This window comes from Diabrotica undecimpunctata, chromosome 3 (genome assembly GCF_040954645.1).
Source record: "Diabrotica undecimpunctata isolate CICGRU chromosome 3, icDiaUnde3, whole genome shotgun sequence".
Taxonomy (NCBI): Eukaryota; Metazoa; Arthropoda; class Insecta; order Coleoptera; family Chrysomelidae; genus Diabrotica; species Diabrotica undecimpunctata.
The window spans coordinates 31,087,372-31,103,542 of NC_092805.1; the positions used below are offsets into that span (position 1 = coordinate 31,087,372).

The 16,171-nt window shown below is 34.2% G+C and overlaps 1 protein-coding gene across 2 annotated transcripts in view; it reads right to left on the reverse strand.

Annotated features, from left to right (window-relative positions):
• Window positions 1-16,171, reverse strand: part of Flo2 (flotillin-2) — a 372,138-nt gene that overhangs the window by 14,213 nt on the left and 341,754 nt on the right. For both annotated transcript variants that reach the window (XM_072525627.1, XM_072525628.1), the window contains one exon: window positions 1,282-1,514. In XM_072525627.1, coding sequence (XP_072381728.1) covers window positions 1,282-1,514 — 233 coding nt within the window. The remainder of the gene's footprint in view (window positions 1-1,281; window positions 1,515-16,171) is intronic.

Here is a 16,171-nt window from a genome sequence, read left to right on the forward strand (position 1 = left end):
TGAGGTGTTCATGTACAAGAGCATCATGTAAATTTAAAATTTACATGATGCTCTTGTACCTTGCCTTCAAATTCCTTCAAATTCACAGTTAAAATACCCTAAATTTTACAGTTGTAAAACATACAGTGTATAAATGAATGGACACAAAATAGAAAAAAGAATGGAATAACCACTTAAACAGAAAGGAGGAGACCGTGTAGTTAAAATAGCAAGAGATAAGTCACCAATTGGCAGAAGAAGTATTGGACGACCGCCACCCATAGAGGTATTAATCTGCCAATGAACAAGCAGAATTGCTTATAAAGAGGAAGAAGAATTATGTTTAAAGGTCTAAACAAACAGAAATGAGACAGTTGACAACGAAAAATTTTAAATTTTTATTAGAAACTAAGGTGCTTCTTAATGGTATTTGGTAACTGAACAGATTATGTATGTACTCAATTTATTGGTTTAATAAAATTACTGCAATATTTGAGACAATTTAAAATCACTGATTTATGACATTACGTTGGGGATTATCATCTGAGTAAGAAGTGAGTAAAAATAAAAAAAAAAACGGGTGTGACAATCCAGTGGGACTGCCGGTGGAAGTTACACTTCTATACACGCATTCGCCGTTACAAATTTATTTGGGAGTCAATCTGCACAATCATTACATATGTAATTCTATAGGTAAGACATAGCAGAAAGAGAAACAGAATTAATAACAACTTACTAACAATTAATAAACAACTTTTGACCTGTAATAGGAGTATAGTAAATGAAGGATTGAATCAATATTTTGATGAAACTGTATATTTTTATTTTCATATATGTATGAAAGGAGTTGAATGCAAAATTTTTTTACACATACTCTGCAGTAAAATTCATTGTTTATTTTGTTATTAATATAATACAATACAAATTAAACTGCAATATTGTTCTGAAGCTATTTTCTTGTGGCATTTTAAATTAATTTATATTTAAATGGGAATAAGCCACAATTAAAGGTTAAAATACGTTTATTGACGTTTCAATTTCCACTTCGGAAATCGTTCTCAAAATACAAACATTAGTAAATTAAACAAATTTTGTTTTTTGTTACTTAGTGAAAAATTCTTCTAATAATTTAATTTTATCTGACTCATCTATTTGAAATAAATAGATGAATTGAAATAGTATTTTTGAAAAAAAAAATACTATTAGAAAAAATAAGGACACACATGGTGACAAAACAGGATCAATAAGAGAGAAAACCATAATTTCTATAATACTAATAAAAGAATATGAAAAATATCTTACCCTAATACCAGCATCTCTGTTCGCTTCTGCGACTCCCGCATCAGCGTCTCTCTTGACCATGGCCGTTTGGGCCTTGCCGAGAGACGTGAGGTATTGCACCTCATCATAAACGTCCTTGATGGTAAACGATAGGATTTCGATACCCATCCGGCCGACATCTGGAGCAGCCACTTCGCGAACCAGGGCAGCAAATTGATCCCGGTCGCGGTAGACCTCTTCGACTGTAAGAGTTCCTGAAACGAACAAAATAAAGAATTAATTTGCAATAAAGTTAAATCAACACAAATAAATTGAATATATTTATAATACTGTCAGACCCCTTGGGTCTAGAACAAAAAGTTTTATAAATATTTATAAATTCCTTAAATTGCTAAACATGTTTTTTCATTATAAAGCTTAATGCTTATGTCTCCCCATAACCCATCTTCTTCTTCCTTTTCACACAATAATATATATTTTGGTCAAATTCCTTACCAGAAAGATTCCAAGACTCTCTTCAAAGATACATACTACGGTTACATTAACTGCTTTTTCAGACTTCCGTCCTAATATGTCATTTTAATCAGATGCTATCAACAAGTTCTCACAGACACTTCGTCTAAGGACGAGCAACCCCGTATATTTAGTGGATTTACCCATATATTTAGTGGATTCAAACATGTACATCCAGTAAGTATTGAACCACATTTTTGTAATAGCCTTGTCAAAATTTAAGTTTTACATTTGTTTTAATTAAAGTGATAATACTTATTTTAGAACAGCACTGATGATGGAATAGTTATTCCGAAAACGTTCTGTGATGTAGCCCGATAGAGATTTTATATTAATATATCTTTTATAGGAACTTTTTTAAATATAAATTGTAAAGACTGCAATTCTACAATTCTTCAATATCTACACAGAAGCGTTGTTGCACACAAACACAAGTAAGGCAGCTTCGGCAGAACTGACTCTTGTTATTAGAAGGTCAAAAATGTCATTCATATATTTGTAATTTTGTAAGTCTATTTGATGTCGCTCCCATAAAAGAATCAAGTACGTTTGTCAAAGATGAGAGTAATGCGCCATACTTCTTCTTAAGGTGCCCTCTCCATTACTGAAGGTTGGCTATAACTACAGCAAATTGCTCTCTATCTTGAGCTGTTCTTAGTATCGAATGTGTGTCCATGCCTGTCCAGTCTCTTACATTTTTCAGCCAGGAGCATTTTTTTGTTTCAGAACCAACTCCTCTTTTAATTGACATTTCTGCTATACGATTGTCTATTTGTATCGACGCCATTTGATCCCAATATAGGTTTTTAATAAGGGCCACCGTGTTATGATCTATACCATGTTAGGGTTTCTATGAGTTCTGTGTGTTTTACTCGATCAAACGCTTTTTCGTAGTCGATAAAACAGAGAATCACGTCTTTTCGTTGATCTCGGCATTTTTGTAGTAATATCTGGAGGCCAAATAATGCCTCCCTCGTACCAAGCCCCATACGAAATCCAAATTGATTGTGACTCAGATTTCTTTCGCATTCTCTCTATATACGTTGATGTACAAGTTTGAGTAAAATTTTCAGAAAATGGCTCGTCAGGCTAATTAATCTGAACTGTGAGCATCTATTTGCTTTATTTTTCTTGGGTATAGGTATAAATATCGATCTAAGCCAGTCTTCTGGGAAGATTCCATTGGTATATATTTTGTTAAATAGTAGTGTTAAGGACTGAAGATTTTCTTCATTGAAAGTTTTATCATCTTTATATATATATATATATATATATATATATATATATATATATATATATATATATATATATATATATATATATATATCTCATCTGGACCAGAGGCCTTTCGTGGCTTTGCCGTATTGATTGTTTTTGTAACTTCCGATGTTAATATATCAAGTATTGTTTCTTGTACTATATTCATTTGTGGTTCTATTCTCTCGTCATCAAACAGATCTTCGATGTATTTTTCCTATATATTTTCTACATTTTCTGGGCTCGATACTATTCGGTTTTTATCATCTACTAAAGTTGTTGTAATGAATTTTTTCTTCATATTTGTGACTTCCTTAATATTTTTGTATGTATTGAAGTAGTCATGTTTTTTTAGTAATTCCCTCAGTTCCTCACATCTGCTGTTTATCCATTCTTCTTTGGCTTTCTTGATTTTGTTTCCGATGGTTCTCTGAGTTTCTTGATATTTTACTTCATTGCGGTTTTTGTTAGATCTTACGTTCATAAGTTCTAGGATTTCTTCTGTCATCCATGTATTCTTTGTTTTTCTTGCGTTGTGTTGTAGTTGTTCTGTTTGTATAGTTGTGATTGTTGTTTTGAAAATGTGTCAAATACTTTCTACAGATTCTTCTGCTAGAGCCGGTGCTTCACTAAATTTTTCTTTGAGTGTATCATTGAGTATTTTCTCTATCTCTGCCTGTACTGTTGGATCTTTAAGTTTTTCTAGGCTAGGTTTTATCTTCTCTCTACGTTTGATTTTCTTCAGTTTAATTGAGATATTACCGATAATAGGATTGTGGTCGGAACCGATGTCCGTCCCGGGATTTATGTTTTAACTGCCCTGATTCCATTTCTATAACGCTTGTCAATTAATATATAATCAATCTGGTTTCTTATTATGTGGTTTTGATTATTTCCAGGTGCTTTACATGTATATAATCTTCTTTTTGGTAGTTTAAACCAAAATTAGATTTCCTTCTTGGCAAAATTGGACCAGTATTTCTCCTCTATAATTTCTTTGGCCCAAACCAAAGTTTCCGACTACATCTTCGGCGCGCCCTTCACTTACGTTGGCATTAAAATCTCCCATAATAATGTTTACAGCCATACAAAATTTAATAATATAAAAACCATATATATTAAAAAATATAGGTATATTAAAACAATATTTCATTGAAATTAATTATTAAATAAAAAGTGTGATTATAAAACTATTAACTTTCATACAAATTTAATATCGATTCTACGTCAGCGATTGTTGGGACTTCAGTTTTAACATAAAATACTGTAACAATACGATTTTTGTTCATTTTTCATATCGTGATGTACTCTATTTTTATCTGTTATATCTCACTGTCCGACATACATTTAATTTTTTAACAAAAATCGATATTGTGTGTTACTACCCGCAAGAGAATCGATTCCCTAATAAATACTTCAGGGATGAAGTGTTTACATTCACATTAGTTATTCCAAATGACGTAGACACCTTGAGTTATAACTATTTTATGCTCAGTAATTGTATTTGATGTCGATCACCGAGGGTGTAATGATATGGTACGTATAATGATAAGTTTCTGACAACATGACAAAATATTGTAATCAATGTTTTTTTTTTAAAATGAAAAAGACAGAAAAGATTTTTATTTCACGTTCAAAGCGTCTATGTACCTATTGATACGTATTTCGCTTTAATAAAGCTCATCAGAATAGTTATTCATAGCCGTTCTTAACGTGAAAAATAAAATTCTCTGTCTTATTAGAAGTAACAATAACATGACTTCGTTATGGACGCAATAGCGACATCTGATAGAAAAATCGGTAAGATAGTTTCGAAACAAATTCAGATTTCTGCTTTAATCTGGAGCCTTCTAAAAATTGCAAGGCATGGCCAAACGATGATAAAGATGTTAATAGAGACATGGGGAATCTAAAATTTGCATTCCACGACATGTCTATTCATCTAAGCAGAAACCCTAACGAATTTGTTTCTCGTACTCATACAGAGTAGATCCGAAGAAAATGAAAAAGACAGAAAAGATTTTTATTTCACGTTCAAAGCGTCTATGTACCTATTGATACGTATTTCGCTTTAATAAAGCTCATCAGAATAGTTATTCATAGCCGTTCTTAACGTGAAAAATAAAATTCTCTGTCTTATTAGAAGTAACAATAACATGACTTCGTTATGGACGCAATAGCGACATCTGATAGAAAAATCGGTAAGATAGTTTCGAAACAAATTCAGATTTCTGCTTTAATCTGGAGCCTTCTAAAAATTGCAAGGCATGGCCAAACGATGATAAAGATGTTAATAGAGACATGGGGAATCTAAAATTTGCATTCCACGACATGTCTATTCATCTAAGCAGAAACCCTAACGAATTTGTTTCTCGTACTCATACAGAGTAGATCCGAAGAAAATGAAAAAGACAGAAAAGATTTTTATTTCACGTTCAAAGCGTCTATGTACCTATTGATACGTATTTCGCTTTAATAAAGCTCATCAGAATAGTTATTCATAGCCGTTCTTAACGTGAAAAATAAAATTCTCTGTCTTATTAGAAGTAACAATAACATGACTTCGTTATGGACGCAATAGCGACATCTGATAGAAAAATCGGTAAGATAGTTTCGAAACAAATTCAGATTTCTGCTTTAATCTGGAGCCTTCTAAAAATTGCAAGGCATGGCCAAACGATGATAAAGATGTTAATAGAGACATGGGGAATCTAAAATTTGCATTCCACGACATGTCTATTCATCTAAGCAGAAACCCTAACGAATTTGTTTCTCGTACTCATACAGAGTAGATCCGAAGAAAATGAAAAAGACAGAAAAGATTTTTATTTCACGTTCAAAGCGTCTATGTACCTATTGATACGTATTTCGCTTTAATAAAGCTCATCAGAATAGTTATTCATAGCCGTTCTTAACGTGAAAAATAAAATTCTCTGTCTTATTAGAAGTAACAATAACATGACTTCGTTATGGACGCAATAGCGACATCTGATAGAAAAATCGGTAAGATAGTTTCGAAACAAATTCAGATTTCTGCTTTAATCTGGAGCCTTCTAAAAATTGCAAGGCATGGCCAAACGATGATAAAGATGTTAATAGAGACATGGGGAATCTAAAATTTGCATTCCACGACATGTCTATTCATCTAAGCAGAAACCCTAACGAATTTGTTTCTCGTACTCATACAGAGTAGATCCGAAGAAAATGAAAAAGACAGAAAAGATTTTTATTTCACGTTCAAAGCGTCTATGTACCTATTGATACGTATTTCGCTTTAATAAAGCTCATCAGAATAGTTATTCATAGCCGTTCTTAACGTGAAAAATAAAATTCTCTGTCTTATTAGAAGTAACAATAACATGACTTCGTTATGGACGCAATAGCGACATCTGATAGAAAAATCGGTAAGATAGTTTCGAAACAAATTCAGATTTCTGCTTTAATCTGGAGCCTTCTAAAAATTGCAAGGCATGGCCAAACGATGATAAAGATGTTAATAGAGACATGGGGAATCTAAAATTTGCATTCCACGACATGTCTATTCATCTAAGCAGAAACCCTAACGAATTTGTTTCTCGTACTCATACAGAGTAGATCCGAAGAAAATGAAAAAGACAGAAAAGATTTTTATTTCACGTTCAAAGCGTCTATGTACCTATTGATACGTATTTCGCTTTAATAAAGCTCATCAGAATAGTTATTCATAGCCGTTCTTAACGTGAAAAATAAAATTCTCTGTCTTATTAGAAGTAACAATAACATGACTTCGTTATGGACGCAATAGCGACATCTGATAGAAAAATCGGTAAGATAGTTTCGAAACAAATTCAGATTTCTGCTTTAATCTGGAGCCTTCTAAAAATTGCAAGGCATGGCCAAACGATGATAAAGATGTTAATAGAGACATGGGGAATCTAAAATTTGCATTCCACGACATGTCTATTCATCTAAGCAGAAACCCTAACGAATTTGTTTCTCGTACTCATACAGAGTAGATCCGAAGAAAATGAAAAAGACAGAAAAGATTTTTATTTCACGTTCAAAGCGTCTATGTACCTATTGATACGTATTTCGCTTTAATAAAGCTCATCAGAATAGTTATTCATAGCCGTTCTTAACGTGAAAAATAAAATTCTCTGTCTTATTAGAAGTAACAATAACATGACTTCGTTATGGACGCAATAGCGACATCTGATAGAAAAATCGGTAAGATAGTTTCGAAACAAATTCAGATTTCTGCTTTAATCTGGAGCCTTCTAAAAATTGCAAGGCATGGCCAAACGATGATAAAGATGTTAATAGAGACATGGGGAATCTAAAATTTGCATTCCACGACATGTCTATTCATCTAAGCAGAAACCCTAACGAATTTGTTTCTCGTACTCATACAGAGTAGATCCGAAGAAAATGAAAAAGACAGAAAAGATTTTTATTTCACGTTCAAAGCGTCTATGTACCTATTGATATTGTACGTATCAATAGGTACACAGACGCTTTGAACGTGAAATAAAAATCTTTTCTGTCTTTTTCATTTTCTTCGGATCTACTCTGTATGAGTACGAGAAACAAATTCGTTAGGGTTTCTGCTTAGATGAATAGACATGTCGTGGAATGCAAATTTTAGATTCCCCATGTCTCTATTAACATCTTTATCATCGTTTGGCCATGCCTTGCAATTTTTAGAAGGCTCCAGATTAAAGCAGAAATCTGAATTTGTTTCGAAACTATCTTACCGATTTTTCTATCAGATGTCGCTATTGCGTCCATAACGAAGTCATGTTATTGTTACTTCTAATAAGACAGAGAATTTTATTTTTCACGTTAAGAACGGCTATGAATAACTATTCTGATGAGCTTTATTAAAGCGAAATACGTATCAATAGGTACATAGACGCTTTGAACGTGAAATAAAAATCTTTTCTGTCTTTTTCATTTTCTTCGGATCTACTCTGTATGAGTACGAGAAACAAATTCGTTAGGGTTTCTGCTTAGATGAATAGACATGTCGTGGAATGCAAATTTTAGATTCCCCATGTCTCTATTAACATCTTTATCATCGTTTGGCCATGCCTTGCAATTTTTAGAAGGCTCCAGATTAAAGCAGAAATCTGAATTTGTTTCGAAACTATCTTACCGATTTTTCTATCAGATGTCGCTATTGCGTCCATAACGAAGTCATGTTATTGTTACTTCTAATAAGACAGAGAATTTTATTTTTCACGTTAAGAACGGCTATGAATAACTATTCTGATGAGCTTTATTAAAGCGAAATACGTATCAATAGGTACATAGACGCTTTGAACGTGAAATAAAAATCTTTTCTGTCTTTTTCATTTTCTTCGGATCTACTCTGTATGAGTACGAGAAACAAATTCGTTAGGGTTTCTGCTTAGATGAATAGACATGTCGTGGAATGCAAATTTTAGATTCCCCATGTCTCTATTAACATCTTTATCATCGTTTGGCCATGCCTTGCAATTTTTAGAAGGCTCCAGATTAAAGCAGAAATCTGAATTTGTTTCGAAACTATCTTACCGATTTTTCTATCAGATGTCGCTATTGCGTCCATAACGAAGTCATGTTATTGTTACTTCTAATAAGACAGAGAATTTTATTTTTCACGTTAAGAACGGCTATGAATAACTATTCTGATGAGCTTTATTAAAGCGAAATACGTATCAATAGGTACATAGACGCTTTGAACGTGAAATAAAAATCTTTTCTGTCTTTTTCATTTTCTTCGGATCTACTCTGTATGAGTACGAGAAACAAATTCGTTAGGGTTTCTGCTTAGATGAATAGACATGTCGTGGAATGCAAATTTTAGATTCCCCATGTCTCTATTAACATCTTTATCATCGTTTGGCCATGCCTTGCAATTTTTAGAAGGCTCCAGATTAAAGCAGAAATCTGAATTTGTTTCGAAACTATCTTACCGATTTTTCTATCAGATGTCGCTATTGCGTCCATAACGAAGTCATGTTATTGTTACTTCTAATAAGACAGAGAATTTTATTTTTCACGTTAAGAACGGCTATGAATAACTATTCTGATGAGCTTTATTAAAGCGAAATACGTATCAATAGGTACATAGACGCTTTGAACGTGAAATAAAAATCTTTTCTGTCTTTTTCATTTTCTTCGGATCTACTCTGTATGAGTACGAGAAACAAATTCGTTAGGGTTTCTGCTTAGATGAATAGACATGTCGTGGAATGCAAATTTTAGATTCCCCATGTCTCTATTAACATCTTTATCATCGTTTGGCCATGCCTTGCAATTTTTAGAAGGCTCCAGATTAAAGCAGAAATCTGAATTTGTTTCGAAACTATCTTACCGATTTTTCTATCAGATGTCGCTATTGCGTCCATAACGAAGTCATGTTATTGTTACTTCTAATAAGACAGAGAATTTTATTTTTCACGTTAAGAACGGCTATGAATAACTATTCTGATGAGCTTTATTAAAGCGAAATACGTATCAATAGGTACATAGACGCTTTGAACGTGAAATAAAAATCTTTTCTGTCTTTTTCATTTTCTTCGGATCTACTCTGTATGAGTACGAGAAACAAATTCGTTAGGGTTTCTGCTTAGATGAATAGACATGTCGTGGAATGCAAATTTTAGATTCCCCATGTCTCTATTAACATCTTTATCATCGTTTGGCCATGCCTTGCAATTTTTAGAAGGCTCCAGATTAAAGCAGAAATCTGAATTTGTTTCGAAACTATCTTACCGATTTTTCTATCAGATGTCGCTATTGCGTCCATAACGAAGTCATGTTATTGTTACTTCTAATAAGACAGAGAATTTTATTTTTCACGTTAAGAACGGCTATGAATAACTATTCTGATGAGCTTTATTAAAGCGAAATACGTATCAATAGGTACATAGACGCTTTGAACGTGAAATAAAAATCTTTTCTGTCTTTTTCATTTTCTTCGGATCTACTCTGTATGAGTACGAGAAACAAATTCGTTAGGGTTTCTGCTTAGATGAATAGACATGTCGTGGAATGCAAATTTTAGATTCCCCATGTCTCTATTAACATCTTTATCATCGTTTGGCCATGCCTTGCAATTTTTAGAAGGCTCCAGATTAAAGCAGAAATCTGAATTTGTTTCGAAACTATCTTACCGATTTTTCTATCAGATGTCGCTATTGCGTCCATAACGAAGTCATGTTATTGTTACTTCTAATAAGACAGAGAATTTTATTTTTCACGTTAAGAACGGCTATGAATAACTATTCTGATGAGCTTTATTAAAGCGAAATACGTATCAATAGGTACATAGACGCTTTGAACGTGAAATAAAAATCTTTTCTGTCTTTTTCATTTTCTTCGGATCTACTCTGTATGAGTACGAGAAACAAATTCGTTAGGGTTTCTGCTTAGATGAATAGACATGTCGTGGAATGCAAATTTTAGATTCCCCATGTCTCTATTAACATCTTTATCATCGTTTGGCCATGCCTTGCAATTTTTAGAAGGCTCCAGATTAAAGCAGAAATCTGAATTTGTTTCGAAACTATCTTACCGATTTTTCTATCAGATGTCGCTATTGCGTCCATAACGAAGTCATGTTATTGTTACTTCTAATAAGACAGAGAATTTTATTTTTCACGTTAAGAACGGCTATGAATAACTATTCTGATGAGCTTTATTAAAGCGAAATACGTATCAATAGGTACATAGACGCTTTGAACGTGAAATAAAAATCTTTTCTGTCTTTTTCATTTTCTTCGGATCTACTCTGTATGAGTACGAGAAACAAATTCGTTAGGGTTTCTGCTTAGATGAATAGACATGTCGTGGAATGCAAATTTTAGATTCCCCATGTCTCTATTAACATCTTTATCATCGTTTGGCCATGCCTTGCAATTTTTAGAAGGCTCCAGATTAAAGCAGAAATCTGAATTTGTTTCGAAACTATCTTACCGGTTTTTTTTTTAGTTTACGACATAACAAATATTAAAAAAAGTTGAAAAGTAGAACATGTTGCTGGATTCTTCTTCTTAACGTGCCCCATCCCTAAGGACATTGGCGATCATCATGGCCCATTTGACTCTATCTGCAGCCGTTCTAAAAAAGTTCAATCGACGTTTTCCCACTCCATTGTCTGGATAAAAAGTGCGGCATTTTTATGTACGGCAAATTCATCATTGTGATATAATATATAGATATTGTTGATATAATGACATTTTAATCACAATTCGATCTTATTCATCAGCAAATTCCCTCCTAAATGGATACTTATCCCAACGATTCTTTAACAACTCGATGACTTTTTTGTAGAACAATTTGACTTGGCTCAAAAACGCCCCAGTTTTTGCAATCACTTCTTCGTTTGATTCAAATCTCGTTGCTTTGAGCATTCTTATGAGGTCTTTAGAAGCATAATTCGAGTATTTCTGTCACTTTTGTGGTCAACTTGTAACACGGTGTAACATTTTTTTTTTAATTTGTACACTTTTTCACAATTATTGCTGCTTTCAAAAGCTCCACTATCGCTATATACTATTGACAGGGGTCTACCTAAAACGTGTTTCTATACATTTCTCTGTCTCACTCCTCTGTTTTCTCAAGGATCTCTATTACAACGAATATCTGGTCTATCATCGAAACACCAGATTTGATTTCATTTTGATATTCATCCAAAATTTCTTTAGAGTATAAGCTTAGATATATGTAAATTATGTTACAGAGTATTTTACATACTATATTCCAGAGGATTATCACTTTGTAATTTTCATATTCAAGCTTATCGCCTTTTTTGCTCTTCTTCCCATACTCTTGCTATAATTTCTTGTCGCTTCATTATTAGAAATGAGAGGTTTATTTAAAACAGCAAAGATATAATGAGAAAATATACAGTCAAAGTTTAACAAATACATACAACACGTACATATGTAACTAACAATAAAATCAGGAGGAAAATCGAACAGAAAAATTTCAAAAATAGAAAAAGAAATCAACCTCCTTTTACTTATATATAAAAGCCCCTTAAAATGTTTGTTATTCTTGGAAACCGCATGTGTAGCGTGAAGTATACACATAAATATTCGGTGTTATCGTAATGTTTATCATTGTACATTCTTGCTAATAAATGTGCTTCTGATTTTGGCAGAATTGCCAACAAATATTTTATAATCTAGACCATTTGTTTCCTATTTACATAATTTATGTGTATGCAGTATTGCCAAGATTTATATAATTGCATTAACAATTAGATACGTTAATGTGAAAAATGCTACTGCGCCACTTATTCCTGCAATATCCATTAGAGGTTCTAAATAATAAATATTAAATTATTATCATTGAATATAATATAGCAGCGCTATAAATATGGTTGTGAAACTTCTTCCTTACACGCTTCCAGTCACTTTTTTCTAACTCAATCTGCTTCATGTAACGATCTGGTTAATTTCTGGTTTTCTCTCATTCCAATTTCCCTGCTTCCCAGATCAACACATTTTCTTGTTTTTTTTTATTCATAACCTAGGTTTCGCTGCCATGCAGGACTGTAGATCGGATCACCGTTTGATATAGAGTCAATTTTGCGGCAATAAAGATGTTTTTTCACTTCCAGTATTTTATGCACAGCTATAACTGCTCCCCATCCTCTTGAGATCCGCTGCTAAATGTCTTGACTTTCCTCCTCTTTTGCTAGGATAACCTCTAGGTAAATTCTCGTATCCTAGGCATGCTAACCGCTGCTGTGGTGAAATTATGGGAGACATTCGTTGGACTTTCCGAGTTTGAATTTGAATCAGCCCAAGTGTCTGATGAGGCTGGGATAGGCCGAAATGAGTCATAATACTTTATTGATACCGATTCGAGCACGGGAGACGAATTTGTCCTCCTAGGCCATATATTTGGCCATTTAAATCAAAAAAACGATAGCAGCTTTTGCTAGAAGATTTAGTCTTTTATATATATATATATATATATATATATATATATATATATATATATATTAAAATTACCTAAAACATACCGAGAGAATAGAAATAAAACAAGTTTTGGATCAGGATCCACACCAGTTTTTGAACCGGTGACAGGGACGGTATTGCAGTGTCTCCGATATTAATCAATGATGACTTCAAGTAACACCATGAATACTACTCTCACTTCATCTCACATATCATATTCCAATGTTGTCAAAACACACAAAGATCCAACAAAAGATCAAGCCATAGTCTTTTCCAGTATTAAAGGAACTAAAGTTCGTGAGTACATTATAGCCGTCGGTTTACTAGTTGGTTTACACGTAACGTATCCTTAGCTTCCAGAATCGCCAACAATAGCATATGTTTATATCTTTCCTCTAAAAATACAGTTGATTCACTGCTTCATTCCCACAAAAAAGAAACTCCAGTAAAAATAAGAAGACTCATCACTCCAGCTCAGAGACTTGTAGTATCAAATGCTTGCTCTACTCTTCAAAACAAGTTAATGGAACAAGAACTACATAAGATGGGTCTAGATTAGATTAGATTATGTGAGGTCGTTAAGGCCATGCGGCCTCACCGCACTTCGACCTATAGAGATCTTTTGTGCATACCTTAATCTAGTTAAACTCTAGAATGCCAATACTTCTGATGAAGTTGATTAGCTTCCTAGGTGACTTGTTTCCTATGTCAGAGGACGCCAGACTGACCTCTCCTAGGAATTTTAGTCTTTTGCAGAACAGTGCTACGCAGTTGCATAGTATATGTTCTGCAGTTTCTTTTTCATTGTGACAGAAACAACAGTTCTCACTATCTGATTTGTCCATCTTCTTGAGATGATATCTCAGAGGGCAGTGACCAGTGAGAAGGCCAGTGACCATTTTGATATCTTTTTTACTCATTTCGAGAAGGCGGTTTGTTGCAATAGGCGACACTTTTATGACCCTTTTTGCTTGCCTTTGTCCTGGTGTGTTAGACCAATATGATCTTAGTTGATTGAGTTCCCAGGTACGGAGTTCCTCTCTGATGTGGCTTTTCGATAGTCCACAGAAGGGTTCCGGACCCTGGAATGGGGTATTAGCTCCTTCTTTTGCGGGGCTGTCAGCTTCCTCATTTCCTGCAATTCCCTTGTGACCTGGCACCCACATCACAGTTACATTGTTGCGTTCCGCCAGCTTCTTGAGAGATTGTTTACAGTCCCAAACCAACTTCGGCTCACATGTAAATGACTTTAGAGCCTTTAAGGCGGCTTGGCTGTCTGATAAAATAAGGACTTTTGCCCTACGGGTGTCTCGGTTGAGACATTCTTGGGCACTTATGTCTATAGCATGTATTTCTGCCTGGAAGATAGCTGGGGCGTTTCCAAGAGATTTAGATAGCCTGAAATTGGGCCAGTAACTCCCACTCCTGCCCTTTCATCTATCTTAGATCCATCCGTATACCATACGAGTGAACCTTCTTCCACTTTTGGTTCAATTTCTTCACCCATTTGGTGGTTTTTTATGACCACTTCAAAGGGTGTTTCAAAGTCGAATTTGACTGGCATAGCATCTGTCGGCATGTCCTTAGAATCCAATGGAATTTCTTCTAAGATTTTCAGGTGGCCAACTAGATCTCCAGGTTTCATTATTTGTGTCTGTCGCAGTTTCAAGGCGGTAGTTACTGCCTCCCTCCTTATGCAGAACTGCAAGGGAGGAAGGTTCAGCATCGCCTCTAGAGCTGCAGTGGGACATGTTGACATTGCCCCTGTGATTCCCAGACAAGCTAGCCGCTGCACTTTTTGCAGCTTGGCGTTAGCTGTTGTTTGTTGTGTTTTTGGCAACCATACGAATGATGCGTATGTGACCATGGGCCTAATTATTATTTTATATGACCAGATGGGTCTAAAATGACCTTTCAAAGAGTAGGCATGCCTGAAAGCGAATACAGCCATATCTTGAGTTTTGGAAGGCAAATATTTATCACACATTTAGAAAATATGTCTATTCCTGATATGGTTATGATTATACCTTTTTATAGAAGGATTTAACTGTTAAAACAGAATGTTCGGACAAAGTTAATCCAATCACTTCTAATGCACACCCAGAAACTTACCAAAACATATTAACTACAGTAAATGCATCTAACAACCAAACAGAACAAGAATGTTATGACAAAGCTAATTCAACCACATCTAATGCGCACCCAGAAACCTCCCGAAACATATTAACTACAGTGAATGCATCTAATAACCAAACAGAACAAACTATGGAAACTGATGACAACATGAGAGGATCTATAAATATACAAGTGAAATATCCTCCTTAAAAACTCCAACATCATCAACCTAAAACAACAATCAGCAATCCGACTCCAGTAGAAATAGCGCCATCTCCAATTATTACAAATGTATCCAATCAACTAAAAAGGCACATCTCATCTTCTCCAGACATTAACGAAAATACTCCACAGACCGATTCACCGATCTTTACTTCTACTGTAGTAAGCAAGTCAACGAAAAAGTCAAAAAAGTCCACCAGAAACTCCCGCGGTGAACTTTTGCTTTCTCTAAAATCAACTAAAGACGAAATAGAAAACAGATCACTATCATTTATCCTAAACTATAATGATATATGTGACTTTCTGGAAAACATACTATATGCCAAACATCCTGAAATAATTTCAAAAGATCACTCGAATGAAACTACCACAGAAGAGACAGATGAACCACTATCTCAGGCAAAATTCTAACATGTCCAATTTCTTTATTCTACCGTGGAATCTTAATGGGTTTTATACGCACTTAGAACAGTTTTTTATACCCATTTATCCAGAACTTTTATTTGAGAACCTTCACATACAGGTATCTACGTAAATGGAAAAACAGGTCAACTGGCAAACAATAGTCGAACGAGCTCAAAACACAAGGCAAAGTTGAAAACATATTCTTATACCGATCTAAAGAACCTGGTTGAAATCCACTTTACTAATACATGGAGAATCATGGAGAAAAATTAGATACAAAATTAAATGTAATGTGCCCAAAAATAAATGCTGTCCTGCATAATCTTTTAAACAGAAGAAACCAAGTTATTATTAACCATCCAAGAATTGGATATACTGCCTTAACACACAAATCCCTAATAACAAAGGAACCTGCTTCAGATGCTCTGATCCACTGACCGTTAAACATACCCTGCTTGATTGGA